This window comes from Podarcis liolepis, assembly GCF_965112155.1.
Source record: "Podarcis liolepis genome assembly, chromosome: 8".
Lineage (NCBI taxonomy): Eukaryota > Metazoa > Chordata > Lepidosauria > Squamata > Lacertidae > Podarcis > Podarcis liolepis.
This window is the reverse complement of record NC_139560.1, coordinates 1042521-1058130: the sequence shown is the minus strand read 5'-3', so window position 1 is coordinate 1058130 and position 15610 is coordinate 1042521. Positions and strand designations below refer to the sequence as shown.

Here is a 15610-nt window from a genome sequence, read left to right as displayed (position 1 = left end):
CCCGGAGGAAGGGGCGGGGCTTCCGGCGGAGGGCGGGGCCTCGTGGCCAGGCTGCCTCCCGGTCGCCGCCAACGCCGCCGCCGGCAGCACGTGAGTCTCCCGGGAGCGCGGGGAGGGGGGGCCTTCCCGGGCAAACTCGGCCTGCTCCCCCCCCGCCCCCTCAGCCGCTCCTCGGGGTCTCCCTCCCCCCCGGCGCCCCCAGAGACTGACCTTCCCTCCGGAGTCTCTCCTCTGAGGAGACCCCTTGGAGCAGCAGCAGGGGAACGCGGGGGGGGCGAGGAGACGCTTCGCTTTCCGGCAGGCCGGGACCCCTCGAGGTCATCCAGCCTCCAAGTCGGGAGAGCCCTCCGGCCCCCAGAAAGGGCTTCCCGGGGGGGTCGAGGCCCCCCATCGCCTTCCTTGCCCCTGAAGCCCTGGGTTCGGGTCCTGCCCTCCGGAGCGGGAGGGAGCCAGCGGGGTCAGGCCGGGACAGGCGCCCCGGAAAGTTCCCTCAGGAGGGGGGAGGCCGTGGGAAGGCAAAGTCTGCCTGGTGCAGCGCCCTTTGTCCCTCGGGGACCAGCCAGAGGCTTCTGGGAAGGCCACAGGCAGGGTAGAAATGCCATTAATAATAATAATAATAATAATAATAATGGCTGTTTGTTTTCCCCACCTGACAGCACAGTCATCGATATTCAGTGGTATAGTTCCTCTGAACAGAACGGCTTATGGCCAGTAATAGTTCTGTCACCCTCCGTGAATTTGTCTAATCCCCTTTCAAAGCTGCCTAAGCCTGTAGCCATTGCCTCTTCTCAGGGCACCGAGTTCCATAACTTAATTCTGGATTTTGTCGGCTCTGAAATCAATTTAGCTGGCCTGAATTCTAAAATTATGAGAGAGGGAGAAAAACCTATCTCTGTCCGCCTTCTTTACGCTATGCATAATTTTGCAAGCAATCATGGCTTTCCTTCATCTTTTTTCCCCTTTCTAAACTAACATGAGGCACACATGCCAAGCGCTTTAATCTTTCCTAGTAGGGAAGGTGTTCTTTGCCCCTGTTCACACTGGCTGCCCTTTTCTGCATCTACAATTCATTTTTTGAGATGTGACCAGAACTGTACGCATTATTCCCAGTGTGGTCGCACCGTAGATTTGTGTAAAGCCAAGATTCTGGCCGTCATGTTTTCTGTACCTTTCCTGATAACACTGAGCACAGAATTTTCCTTCTCCCTCACCCTGAGTTATTGCATATTTATTTGACATTTTCATTGAGTTACCCACCAGTGATCTCTTTCCTGGCCAGTCACTGCCTGTTCAGACCCCAGGACTGTGTACACGAAGAGGTTGGGGGGTGTTTGCCCTTTTAATGCCCATTCACCCACTTTAGAGAGGGGCTTTTGGAGCTCTCTGAAGGCCACTTGGCCTTTTGCCACCCTGAATAATTTGTTGTTATCTGCAGACTAGGTCACTCTGCTGCTCACTCCTGGCTCCAGATAAGTTACATACAAGTTCAAAAGCACAAGTCCTCTAGACTAGAGGCTCAGCTTCTCACTTCCCTCCATTGTGGGACCTGTCTGCTTACTCCTACCATCTGCTTCCTATTCTTTGCCCAGGTGCTAAATCACGGAAGGCCCTTTTCTTTCATCCCTTGTGTTGTGCCTCTTAGACTTCAAAGTGTAGAAATATTCTTTGTTTTTGCTGCAGCAGACTTACTCCGTTTCCTCTTTGGAAGCTCTTGATAAAGTTCTCACTTGGAGTTGTAAAGGGCAATGAGTAACTTAAGGGGTGAGGAGCAAAGTCTGCTGCTGCTGCTGCTGTTGTGCTACTGGGGAGCTTGCAACTGCCTGGTTCAGAGAAAGGCTGATGGGAGCAGGGAGGTCCCGGTTCAGGTGCTGAGGGTATTAGAGAAATTAGCTTAATGGCTTGGTGGAGGTAGCAAGTAAGAATTGCAGGGGGCATTAAGAGACTCTGGAGAGATTGATGAGAACTCCTCTGTTTTGTAGTACCCCACAATGAAGATTTGGCTGGAGGAGAGTGCGGGGGAAGAAGGACATTCATTGGAAGAGTGAGTTACCCTTTTGGTCTTACGTCTCACATTTGTATCTTAGCCTTATTCTTAAGGCAAGTATAAGAAACATACGTGGCCCTCCTGGTATTGATGCACTCCAACTCCTACCTGCCCTGACCATGGACAGTTCTAGCTGTAGCAGATGGGAGTTGGAGTCCAACAACACCGGCAGGACCACTGTTTGTGCAGAAGGAGACAGGGACCTGTCCAAGGCCATTGAGCTGAGCAGGAATTCGACTCTGGTCACCACTTTCATTCCAGCAGCACATTCTGGCTTTTGATTCTGCTGCTGATAGGCTCTGTGCTTCCAGGTTCCTTGACCCGGGAGAAGTCAGCCGGTGTTGCTGTGACATCGCTTGAACTTTCCGTCCTCTTCCTTGGTTGACGACCTCAGAAGTGATGCTTCTCCCTCTGCAGTCTCCCAGAGGGGTTTGCACCTGAGAGTGGTGGAAGGTAAGGTTTCTGTACCTCTTCTCTTTCTAGTTACAGGTAGGTAGCCGTGTTGGTCTGCCGTAGTCTAAACAAATTTTAAAAAATCCTTCCAGTAGCACCTTAGAGACCAACTAAGTTTGTTGTTGGTATGAGCTTTCGTGTGCATGCACACTTCTTCAGATACACTGAAACAGAAGTTGTCAGCAGGTTTACCACACCTATCAGCCAACCATCCATTCCCACCACCCTTTTGAGTAATACCCCTCCCCACCCTCTCACCCTTCTGTTTCAGTGTATCTGAAGAAGTGTGCATGCACACGAAAGCTCATTCCAAGAACAAACTTAGTTGGCCTCTAAGGTGCTACTGGAAGTAATTTTTTTATTTTGTTTCTTCTGTTTCTGCCTCCCTCGACGTTGGCAGTTGGCAATGTTTCTGGCAGGAACGCAAGAGAGCGTTGTGCAACTTATTTCTGCAGGTGAGGCCCATCCCTAGAATGTGCAGAAATAAATTAAAAAAGTGCCATGGGGGTGGGGGCAGCTTCTTGCCTGTTGGGGCTGGATTTTGGCAGGGAGAGCAGATGTTTGTGGTGCCATTATGGAATTGGACATACTCCCAATTTCTGTTCCTTTCAGGCAGGATGCAACTTGCTCCATGGCAGACGAGGCAGCCTACCTGCCATTTTCCCTTCTAAGGCAAACTTGTTTTGGTGACGGGAAACTGTGCTGGAGCATCAGCTATTCCTGCACAAGGGGCTTCTTTGAGCAGGCCAAGGTCCTCCTCTGCTTTCATCTGCAAATCCAGGTGCCTCATACCAGGGTCTGAAACTCCCATTGTTCTAGGCGCATTTTGCCACAGGGAATTTAGCGCAAGCAGTTTCTGAGCTCTGGGTGCAGTACTGCGACTGAGATTTCAGAGTAAAACTGCAGAGTGGAAGGAAAGGAGGACCTTTTTCTGCCTCCCTACGTCCAGCCACTCTCTGAAGACTGGAGAAGAGACCCTCTTAGGAATATTAGGGGGGTGGGCAGAGGAATGACCAGACCATGTGAAAAATGAACACAATATTTTAGCTGCAGTTCATTGATTTTCAGCTTTATATTCTTGATATAAAAATGCACGCCTAGACATTCCGTTGTGGTGTCCTTAACCTTGGTTTAAGGTGCCCTTAGCTCCTGGCTTTCCTGTCTCCGTTTCTAACACTGCCTGGTACACATCACTTGGAGAGCACTGCGGTGATTAGGCAGGGAACCAGTTCTGGGACGGTAAACAATCATGGAAAATGGAGGGGAATTACACTGGGCTGTGCCAACATGGGAGTGGTGGCATTAACGTCCCAGCATGCATTTTTGTAAAGTTTGGAGGGGGGTTTTCTTATTCAAGCTGGGGGGAAACTGAAGGGAACATTTTGGTTCCTTTGAGACCGTTGCTTTTGCAAGAACAGCTGGAACGGTCTCTCTTTAGCAATCCGTCTCCTCGGCTGAAGGGAACATAGTTTATTCAGAGAGTAGGAGCATTTGCCTTGACATGTTCTCAGAACGTGTGGTGGGAGGAGCGGGGCCACATGCACAAGTCCTAACCCCATCTCAACCAACTCCACCTCCAACCTTTGCACATACAGAAGGGAGCCTTTAGTTTGTTACACCATTAAGTGCCATATTTCAGAAGTAAAGTTCACTGCAACCGCTGCTCTGCCTGTTATATTTCCAAGTAAGGCACCTTTAATGATTTCCAGTTATGTAAGTAACTACAAAATACATAACAGATCATTAGCTGCAAGTCAGTTGCATGGAATAGACTTGCAGAGAAATCTGCACTGTCATGCTCCTTGGCAGAGAATTTACAATTTCATGCTCCTTGTCAGAAAATGATGCTTAGGATGCTTCTAGATAAGGAAACGCCCCTCTTGTCTCTTCATTGCTGATTACACACCCTCCTCAAAGGTAAGGTTTTATTGGGGTGGCAAAGCAGGGTGTCAGTGGGCAGGAAAGAACCCTGTTTTGTTTTGTTTTATAATAATATTTTATTAGAATTTTTTCAAAAATTTAACATCAACAAAAATAAACAGAAATCCAAACAAAAAAGCAATAAGAACAACAACAACAACAACAACAACAAAAAACAAAAAAAACAAAAAAATACAGAGATAAAAGAGCATAAAAAGAACACTTTTTTATATTAATAACTTTCCAAACCTTATTCTCTTTACTTCCACCCGCCTTCCCTTCTTGTATTCTACTTTAAGAAGTTTGATCAGCAAGATCATTCATTATTCGTTTTAAACCTTTATCCCTCCCTTTTCAATCTTATTTATCTTAGCCGCTAGAACCCCTTCATTTCATTTTCAGAGCCTTCAACATTCATAAATTTTACAATATTTTTGTAGATAAACTTTAAACTTCTTCCAGTCCTCTTCCATCTGCTCCTCTCCTTGATCTCGGATTCTGCCGGTCATCTCTGCCAGTTCCATATAGTCTATCACTTGTGTCTGCCACTCTTCCAAGGTGGGTAGATCTTGCGTCTTCCAATGCTTTGCAATAAGTATTCTTGCTGCTGCTGTAGCATACATGAAAAAAGTTCTATCCTTCTTTGGCACCAATTGGCCGACTATGCCCAGGAGAAAGGCCTCTGGTTTCTTCAAAAAAGTATACTTAAATACCTTTTTCAGTTCATTATAGATCATTTCCCAGAACGCCTTAATCCTTGGGCACGTCCACCAAAGGTGAAAGAATGTTCCTTCAGTTTCTTTACATTTCCAACATTTATTATCAGGCAAATGATAGATTTTTGCAAGCTTGACTGGTGTCATGTACCACCTGTAAACCATTTTCATGATATTTTCTCTTAAGGCAGGAAAGAACCCTGTTTTGTGCTGCATTTCCGTGCAGAGCCTTAGCTTAAAATCAGCAGAGGCTTTTGGAACTTCTCAGCTATGAATTTTTCACTCCTGTTATTAAATGCAGGGTATTTGATCACTACAACCTTATGGTAAAAATGAAGCCACCTTCTCAGTTATTATTTTTTAAATATTATTCAAGGGGAAACTTGTGTGAGTGTGTGGCTGAAAGGCAGAGAGTGGGAGAGGCGCACAGGATTGCAATTCACTGGAGGAAGAGGACACATCAAAGCCAGAAACCATGATGGTGCACCAAACAACAAATGAGGGCACCTTGCATGCAGAAGGTCCCAGTTTCAAATCCCAGGGGTATCTCTAGGGAGGACCAAGAGAGCCGAGCCTGAAATCCTAGAGAGCCATTGCTTTCAGTCAGCGTAGGTGAGATAACTGAGCCAGACAGACTGCAGCCTCCTATGTTCCGCCTGCCTCCTTCGACTCACTGGAGGCCTTGGAGCAGCTCATTGCGGTGGGTGACCCAACTGGTCAGACCAGCCAGGCAGCAAAGGACAGGAGCCCTTTCTCGTGGGCACAAAGGGCTCGGCTGCTCCTTTCCCAGGCAGCCACTGAGCGGCTTTTCTCCTTCAAGAGCTGACTCAGCAGTTCAGAGCAGTCCTCTGACTCGGACCACTCCTTACTCTGTCCATGCAGCCTCATGCCCTGGTGGCCATCTCCATCTTCCCCCACGCTGACCACGGAAGGACACGAAAGAGAGAGCCGCTAACTGCCGGTCTGTGATTCTTTCTACACAGAAGCTGATTCCCAGCACATCATCTTTTGTTTAATAATAATAATAATAATAATAATAATAATAATAAGGTAAGTGGTGTACATTCAGCAACATATTTGGAAAGACAGAAGTACTAACTGGAAGCTGGTTTTTGTTTCCAGTGGTTTTGCTTGGTTTCTGTAGAGAATGTGTTATATTGCCTTATACTGATTACTTCATTTTGTATTGATTTTATGTTTTGCTTGCTGGAAAATCTCAGATACGGAGGGAGATCTTGGCTACCTGAGTTTTTATAGTATCACTCTGGTTGTGGCCTTCTGCTCTTTCAAACAACTGCCGCCACCTCTTAATGTTGGATTCAGAGTGCAGCCACAGGCAAGCGAGAATTCCTGTCTAAATTGCATTTGTTTGCTTGATTTATTTTGGATGCAGAAACTTGGGAATCCTTCCTGCATGCAGCAAGCACCACATTCAGCCCCCAGTTTAAAAATGGGTTGTAGAGGAGAGGAGGTGGTGACAAAGTCTCTTTGCCCATTCTCAGCCCTGGTGGGGCCACTGCCAAACTGGATGTTCTCAGACTAGATAGGCCAATGCTCTGGCTCTGCTTAAAAAGGGTTCCTCTCATCATCTGCGCGTTGGGCCTCTGATTAAATAGAGGTTCATTTCCTCCCCTCCCTCTAGGGATGGCTAGTGTTGTCCCATAAAATCTCCTGGCATTGCTTATGCTGCAAGATACAGCCCTGCTTCAGATTTCCGGACTGGCTGTCTTCACTCAAGGTAAAAGCTGCGTTGTTCTGGACTTTCCATTCCTCTTGGTTCCAAAAGTCAGTTGTCCCCACGGAGCAGGCTCGCACGTGCTTCCTGAAGCAAGGCATAGTGTGCCCTGCCAGGCATTCTGCAGGCCTCTGAGTATCCTATGTGCAAGCAGGCAGGAGGGATTCACATAGTGCCCTCCCTGCCCCATGGTGCTTTACTGCCGCATAAAGCTGTGTGCTTGGAGGGAGGGAGGCTCTGCCCCAAGGAGCTTGCACTCTAAACCAGAGCTTCTCAAACTTGGGTCTCCAGCTGTTTTTGGACTACAACTCCCATCATGGCCAACCGCTGGTCCTGCTAGTGAGGCATGATGGGAGTTGTAGTCCAACAACAGCTAGAGACCCAAGTTTGAGAAACGCTGCCTAAATCTTCCTTCCCCAGCCTGATGCCCTCCAAATGTTTTGGACCACAGCTCCTCCCAGCCCCAGCCAGCCTGGCTGAGTCCACCAGATTTAGTCATTCCATTTATAACCAGAGTCAGCGTGGTATAGTGGTTAAGAGCGGTGGACTCGTAATCCGGGGAACCGGGTTCGCTTCCCCGCTCCTCCACATGCAGCTGCTGGGTGACCTTGGGCCAGTCACACTTCTCTGAAGTCTCTCAGCCCCACTCTCCTCACAGAGTGTTTGTTGTGGGGGAAGAAGGGAAGGAGAATGTTAGCCGCTTTGAGACTCCTTCGGGTAGTGATAAAGCGGGGTATCAAATCCAAACTCTTCTTCTTCTAACCTGCCTTTCAACCTCTGGTCTTGCAGGGCAGTACACAGCTGAATTACTTTCTTTTTAAAAACAAAAAACTAAAGCTTAAAGTATGACACATTTACTGGATCTTGTGAACCGCCCTGAGACCTGCGGGTATAGGGTGGTATGCTGCTGCTGCTGCTGCTGCTGCTGCTGCTAATAATAATAATAATAATAATAATAATAATACATCAGTCTTGCATTAGAAGAGAGCAGTTCTTCAGCTCAGCCTTCCCCAAATGCCAGGAAGGGAAGGTACGTCATTTGCTGACTCCACAAACAACATGGCGGAAACGCCACCCCTGGGGTTCTATGACCCTGGAGGCCCTTCTCCGGGCTCTTAACTGTGAAACTATATTGGTTGGTCACTGCTGCAGACCTGAAGGCATGAAGGCCAGCAGATTAGAACAGAGGCACTCCGTCCCAGCCCGCCATACAGGCATTTAAACTCCAGCATCAACACCTTAAATTGGCCCTGGTAGCAAACAGCCAGTCGCTGTAGATCTTTAAAGATCAGGGACACCTGTCAGCATCTTGGCTGCCACATCTTGCACCGCCTGCAGCTTCCGGGTCATCTTCCAGGGTGTGTTGCAGTCGTCTGGCCAAGAGGTTACCAGAACCTGCCCTCCTGTGGTGGTTCTGCTCCAATATATCCCTCTTGGGGTGGCTGCTCTAGTGTTTGTCAGTGAGGAGAGAACAGAAGGAGGGGAGGGACCAGCGAGGCTGGGGTGGCATACAGGGGGTGCACGTGGGCAGTTTGGGTTCCTTTGCAGGCGAAGGTGAGGATCCCACTGAGTCCCTCCCTCCCTCTCCCCAGGCAAAGAGGATGTCAGCCTCGCTGAGCGGCCGGGCCATCGCCTCCCACATCCTCGTGGCCCTCTTTGGGATGGGCTCCTGGGTCTCGGTGAACTCCCTGTGGGTGGAGCTCCCCGTCGTGGTGAAACTGCTGCCAGAAGGTGAGGAGCAGGGGCTGGGAGGGAAGGAGCCTTGGCTGCAGCGGGAAGGAAGCGGCTCCTGTGGGGAGGCAGGAAGGGGCCAGAGGGGTCGGCCAAGCTCTTGAGGGGCAGGACAAAGGAGGAGGGCGGCCTGGAGGGGTGTGCCCGGACAATGCCCCCTCTCTCTCCTGGCCTTGGGAGGGGCTTGGGTGTCCTGGCTGGGGAGAACTCCACAGGCTGCAGCCCCTGCTGGGCTCTGGAAGCATATGGCAGCCCCCCCCCCTTGGCTGGACCTGGAAGCGGACGTTCTAGGTGCCTCCCCTCCCCCTGTGGAAGAGTAGCCAGCTTCTCGCTTTGCACCTCACTTGCAGATGCCATCTCACTGCTCTTGCCATGCTTCTGAAAAGTCCAGAGTGAGGGGCCGGCCCCTCTCCGAGGCTGCCTCCATGCAAGCCATAAGACTTGGGACAGGTTTCTCCTCTTAAAGACATGCAGACACAGTGTGCGTAAGAGACAAGACGATAGAAGCTTATAAAACTATGCATACATGGAGAAAGTGGATAGAGAAAGGGTTTCCTCCCTCTCTCACGTAACGCTGTAACTCGTGGGCATCCAAGGAAGCTGCCAGGGGACTGCCATCAGAACCGGGGAGGGAGGCAGGGGGCCGTTGGGATACAGAGAGCCTCCGAAACTCCTGAGGAGCAGTTCTTCTTCCAGTGGTGAGAAAAGCCACACCTCCAGTGGGGAAGAGAGGAAAGGGGCCAGCCGAGCGAGGAAAGGGCTGGAGGATGCTGCTGAGAGCCCCAGCGCCTCACCTCGCCAGACTGGCCAGGAGGGACGCACGCCCCTTCCATCACCCAGATTGTGCAGAGGGGTGAAACACAAGGAGGGGAGGAGGAGACTTGAGGTGCCGAAGTTCTTATGTTGGGGGAGAAGCTGGAAGGGGCCACTCCCGGATTCTGCAAGTGACTGAGACGGACCTGAACTGTAAATAGTTTGCACAATAAAACCTGTAAGAGCCAGGTCGGAGTCCTGCCTGGTTACTCACGAGCAACCAGCACCAGCATCTGACAGAAGCTGATAGTTGGATGATTGAGGACAGAGCAAAGTACTTCTTTATTCAGTGCATAGTTAACCTGTGGAACTCCCTCCCACAGGAGGCAGTCGGGGCCACCAACTGATTTGGCTTTAGAAGACAATGAGAAACTCGCGGAGGAGAGGGCGAAGGGTGGCTCCTCGCCAGGACGGCTCTGCTCTGCCCCCACGGTCAGAGGCAGCGATGCTTCTGAATCCCATGGGCTGGAAAGCACAGGAGGGAGAGTTGCTCTTGCACCCGGGTCCTGGTTTCCCTCTGGGGCCCCTGACTGGCTTCCTGGTCCCTGGGGAGCGAGTTCTGAAGCCGAGGGACTTCAGACGTCTCCAGGGCGGCCCCTCCTTCCTTCGCAAGCTGCACACGCTGAACCCAGTGATTGCAATGGAACGAGACTGTTCTTTGCCGCCTTGCCTGGGGAAGGGAGGGGATTCTTTCCTTTAGAAAACAAAATAAGGCAGGGAGGCTGCCAGTGATAAGCCCTTCTTTGTGAGAACTCCTTGTTCTGGGCAGAAGCTGCCCTGCCTGGCGTCTGTGTGGAGGCATCACGCTTGCTCCCTCATGGGGGACACAGGGCCTGGGAGACAAAGGAGACCTTTCTTGCGCCCTTACTTTGCTCGACCCTTCGTGGCCGGGTCGGGGGACGTTCTGTAACTCCAGCAGAAAAGGAGAACGTTTCTCCACGTGTCGCTACAAATGTCCTGGCCTTGTGCTGCCTCCTTGAATGGCCGTGCTTGGGCTTCTGCAGAGTTCTAGCTGGGGGGGGCAGGGGGGAGGCAAGAAGTGTGTCAGTTGATGAATGACTGGAGAGCAAGAGTTCAGCTGCAGAGAGAGGATGCAATAGCCAAAGTCACCTTGTTTCTGAGCCGCCCAGAAAGCCCTAATGGAGCTGCTGCTTCTTCTTCTTCTTCCCAGGCTGGAACCTGCCTGCCTACCTGACCGTCCTGATTGCCCTGGGCAACGTGGGCCCCGTGAGTGTGACCCTGGCTCACCACTTTGCCCCCGGGCGGCTGAAGGAGCGCTGGCTGATCCACGGGATCCAGCTCCTGGCCGTGGTGGCGGCCTTCTTCCTGGCGTTCTTCTGGGACCGCATCGTGGTGGTAGCCGGTGAGCCCCACAGCCTGGCCTTCCTGGTGCTGGCCTTCCTGCTGGCCCTGGTGTGCTGCACCTCCAACGTCTCCTTCCTGCCCTTCATGTACCAGTTTCCCCAGCTGTACATCCGCACCTTCTTCATTGGGCAGGGCCTCAGCGCCCTCCTCCCTTGCGTGCTGGCCCTGGGCCAGGGCGTGGGGCAGCTGGAGTGCCGCAACGGCACCAACGGCACCCAGCCGCACTTTCTGGAGGAGAACTTCTCGGCCACCACGTACTTCTGGATGCTCCTGGCCCTGCTGGTCGTCTCCGCGCTGGCCTTTGCGGCTCTGGTGCTCTGGCACAGCCGCAGCGGCCCTGCAGAGGAGAAGAGCTCTTCCCAGGACAGCGTGAAGACGGAGGAGTCTTTCCCGCTGCAGTCCGAGAGCGTGCCCGCCTCCAAGCATGCCACAGAGGACGCCGCGGCCGGAGAGCCCACCAAGCAACCAGCTTCCGCCTTCTGGACAGCAAGAAACATTTACCTGCTGGTGCTGCTGGGGGTCTCCAACGCCCTGACCAACGGGGTCCTGCCTTCCGTGCAGAGCTACTCCTGCTTGCCTTACGGGAACATGGCCTATCACCTCTCCGTGGTGCTCAGCAACATTGCCAACCCCGTGGCCTGCTTCACTGCTATGTTCCTGCTGTGCAGGTGGGTGAGCAAAGGATGGGCTGGGGGCTCCCCTTGGGACAGGGGCCGCTGGGCCGCTGGCTGTGAACCCAGCAGGAACAGCAGCCTCTTTCATTCCCCACAGGACAGGCAAGGTTGTTTCTCATCCCTTAGTCTCATGGCACAAGCACAAACACCCTGGCTACATTTTAAGAGGTGCTGGTACATCGTGAACTAATTTACTGTAATGCAGTTTTTCTGGTCTTAGAAGATCCAAGAGAGATCCACTAGCTCTCCTGAACCAAACAGCATGTCACCTTCATGTCCTCTACTGAGCAAATCCCTCTTCCTCTTGCCAGTGCTGCTGAAGGCAGCCTTGGCTTCTGCACATGCGGACATTCCTTAGAGGAGGAGTCCTGCTTAGGCCCTTTGGGGCAGCTGGTGTGATAACCCTGAACAGAACCCAGATGTTGCAGAGGCGCTGATCAAGACATGGACCAATTATATCAACAGTCTCAAGACAGTTTTCTGGTTCAAATGATCCTCCCCCCCCCCTCTCTCTCTCTCACACACACACACACACACACCCCACTTCCTGGTATGAGAGCTGCTAGAAGTTGCTTATCTGTATTAACTGGTCATGCTATACCGTGACTAGAGTTCCGCACTTTGAGCTGCACCACCTCTGGGATGAGGAATGGCTTGGGGCTGTGATGGGGGGGGGCTGCAGTCCTGCTTCAAATGCCCACCTGCCCAAGGCTGCAGTTCGGCCCTGAAATGGGGGAATTGCTCCAAGTTAAAATTCTTGGAGTCAACTTGCGAACACTGAAGGTTTCTGTAGGGCGATGCTGCCCCACTGGACCACAAGGAGGCAGCATGTGGCCAATGTTTCAGTGGGGAAAGGCTCTGGCGAGATTTCTCCTGACTGCAGGGGAAAATCTGGGGTGGGAGCGTGTGTCCCTTTCACCAGCAAACGCCTGGAGATTGGGGGGGGGGGGGAGAGAGTAACTTGGTGCTTGAGTTCAAGCCATCTTCTCTGCATCAGCTCCAGATCTCAAGTGCTTCCCTGCTTGTCTGCCTCTTGCCAGGTCATCCCTGGGTCTGGGCATCATCTCTGCCGTGGGGTGTGTGTTTGGAGCCTATCTGATGGTGCTGGCGGCCCTCAGCCCTTGCCCTCCCCTGGTGGGCAGCCCTGCAGGAGTTGCTCTGGTGGTGAGTATGGCTGAGCTGTTGATCTCTGGGCACAGGGGGAGGCAGTGAGGATGCTGGTCCTTCCCCCAAGGAGGAGAAGCTGCTGCTGCTGCTGCCGTGGTTGCTGAGCCCTTCCTCTGACCAGGAGCAGATCCTGCACGTTCTTCCGTAGGCCCTTTTCCAGGTCAGGCTGCAGTGGCAGCAGCGTTGCCCCCAGGGCGAGTCTCTCCCCATTCACCAAAATGAGGGTGAGCTCCAATCCCCAAGTCACAACAGCCTTTTAGTCCCCCTGCGTCCTCCGCCTTCGCCTCCCCAGCTGTCCAGGTGTTTCTGTTTCAGCTGAGGGTTTCTTCTCTCGGCAGGTGATCTCCTGGATCCTCTTCATGGGCCTCTTCTCCTACCTGAAGGTGGTGATTGGCAGTTTGCTGCACGAGGCCGGCCACGCCGCCCTGGTCTGGTGTGGCGCCATCATCCAGGCGGGCTCTCTGCTGGGGGCGCTCGTCATGTTCCCCCTCGCCAGCATCTACAGGCTCTTCTCCAGTGGGGAGGACTGCGTGGACAACTGCAGGCCGTGACGGCCGGTGCCGCCAAGGAGGAGCAGCAGGAGGCCACGCTTCTGAGGAGCCACCCTCTGCTGCCTCTCTCCAGGGCTGTCAGCACTTGGGGGCGCAGTCCTGGCTGCTCTTCCTGGCTCCCCTCCAGCACTGCCAGTTGAACCATCTCATGCCTCTTGCCCCCCAGGAAGAGGAGAGAAGCTTAGGGGCGAAGCACACAGACCCCCAGCCCACCTTGCTTGGTCGCAGCCTCTCTCTCCTCTGCTCTCCGTGGGGTTTTTTAGCGCCATCTTGGGGCAAGAGGTAGTTTGGAGAGGCTGCATAGCCATGTGCTTAGGAGGGAGGGGTGCTGCTGCAGACACAGAGGCCTTTACCACCATGCCTTAAGAACCAAGCTCTCCCCCCCCCCCTTGAGACCAAAGCACTTCACCCCCCTCCCCACACATACTGACTCTGCAGACCCCACTTGCCTCTTCCCTGTTGGTGACCAGGCCCCTTTAACCTCTCGGAAATGGTGTCCTCAGAGAAGACAACTGGCTGCCATGGGGGGCTGCATTGTGGAAGTGGGGAGAGGGCGGGGCACCCCCCTGTGGCTGGTGACTGGCTTCAGGGAGCAAGTGTGGGGAGTCAGGAATACTTTTTATTTTTTAAAATGGTCTGACTACAGTTCCATTGGCTTTTAAAAACGAAACACCCACCCACCCCCTAATAGAAATGAATTCGGTAACCTGGACACGTTTTACGTACCTTGCATTCTGTGCAAAATCTGCACAATTGCTGCTGAGGTTTTACACTAAACCGGGGGTTGGGGGGTGTTTGTAGTGGCAAGAGTGTTGGACCTGGGAGTTTGTCCCCTCTCAGCCCTGAAGCTCTTACTGAGCGGCCTGGGAGTCAGTCCCTGCCTCTCAGCCTAGCCCACCTTGCAGGGCTGTTGTGAGGATAAAATGGGGAGCAGAATCCACACTACCTGGAGCTCCTTGGGAGAAAAGGGGCATAACTGTGATGAAGCAAGAGGGACAGCTAAGAAAGGTCTGGGACTCTCGGGGGGGGGGGGAGCAGTAAGGTCCCAGGGTGGGGAACTAGAATTTGCCAAAAGTGCCCCCCCCCAGGCCTGTTCTATGCAAGTCTCAGCTAGAGGAGCTGGTCTTTTTTCATACTTCCCTGTGACACTAGAGGGGCTAGAACAGGGCAGACCAACATGCGGCCCTTGAGGCATTTTTTGTCCCCCGCCTGCAGCCTTTGTGCCGCCCCCCCCCCCGGCGGGTAAGTGAGGCGCTGGGCTCTGGGAAGGTGGCGTGAGGGTCTGAGTGTCCTGCCACCTCCTTCCCAAAGCCTAGTTAGCACTTTCCCAGCTTTGGGAAGAGCTGGAAGCGATGGGAAGGGCAAAAGGGCCTCCTTGGTAGCTATCATCTCATGAGAGGGCCAAGAATATGGCTGGACTCCTTCCGATAGCTGGGTGCAGAGCCATTTAGAGCAGTATAAATCAGGGTCGGCACCTTGAATTGGGCTCCGTAGTGAATGAGCAGCCGGTGCAAACTTTTCAAGACCAATGCTCTGTGCTCTTCTTGGAAGTAAGTCCTATTGCATTTGGTGGGGCTTACTCCCAGGAAAGAGGGTTTAGGATTGCTGCCTTGAACTGTTTTGGTCGGCTAGCGCCGCAACCCCAGAGTTGGCCATGACTGGACCTAATGGTCAGGGGTTCCTTTACCTTTTTAAGCCCTGGCCAGCCTGACAGCAGCTGTGACAGGTCATCCGTAGGGCTGCCCAGCATGGCGGTTTGGGAAGTTCACCTGGCTCAGAAAACACCGGCAGCCAGTTCGTTAAACGGGGCTTCTCAACCTGGTGATGGTTTGCCAGTCCTTGGAAGATCCGCCCCGGCTTCTGGCCACAACTGAATGTGCTGGTTTATTTATTTATTTATTTCAACCAGAAGCCCTTAAATGCAGGAAGCCCCCCCCCCACTCCTTGCCAGTTCCTTTTCTGGGGTCCTTCTTGGGTTCCCACTCTGGCTGGATGGAAGCCACTGCAGACGGGTCCCAGGCACACGCAGCCGCCAGTCATGGACGTGACTCTCTCTTAGGCGTCCGTTAAACCTTCAGTTGCCAAGCCCTGGGCAGCACGGAACCTCAATTGTTCTTTCAAGGATCATCCAGATGGCTATCTTGTTGTAATTGATTGTTTCGTTCATTGTAAACTGGCTTGAGCGGGGCTGGGGACCAAAGACAAGATATATTTTTACTCTTTATTTTTTTGTATTTTATTTGCGATATTTTTAGGATATTCTAAAGCACTTAGAGGTCTTGGAAGCCTGAAGCTTATATGTCTATTTTGTATGTGATCCATTTCTTTTACAGATGTAATTTTACTGTTTTTCTTACGCTGCACACTACTGGAATATATTTTTTCCTTAATGCTGATGGGGTAAAAACTTTTGCAAAGAAAGTATAAATTGCCTAAATGAA

At 52.3% G+C, this 15610-nt stretch overlaps 1 protein-coding gene across 1 annotated transcript in view; it reads left to right on the top strand.

The window, feature by feature from the left end:
* The first annotated feature begins 3 nt into the window (after window positions 1-3).
* Window positions 4-15610, top strand: part of SLC52A2 (solute carrier family 52 member 2) — a 40163-nt gene continuing 24556 nt past the window's right edge. Inside the window, exons 1-10 of the mRNA XM_083518400.1 lie at window positions 4-90; window positions 1980-2041; window positions 2356-2497; window positions 6016-6183; window positions 6776-6871; window positions 8461-8599; window positions 10584-11445; window positions 12492-12615; window positions 12957-13165; window positions 13433-13451. Of these exons, the coding sequence (XP_083374526.1) occupies window positions 8470-8599; window positions 10584-11445; window positions 12492-12615; window positions 12957-13165; window positions 13433-13451 (1344 nt within the window). The 5' untranslated portion in view covers window positions 4-90; window positions 1980-2041; window positions 2356-2497; ... (1 more) ...; window positions 6776-6871; window positions 8461-8469. The remainder of the gene's footprint in view (window positions 91-1979; window positions 2042-2355; window positions 2498-6015; window positions 6184-6775; window positions 6872-8460; window positions 8600-10583; window positions 11446-12491; window positions 12616-12956; window positions 13166-13432; window positions 13452-15610) is intronic.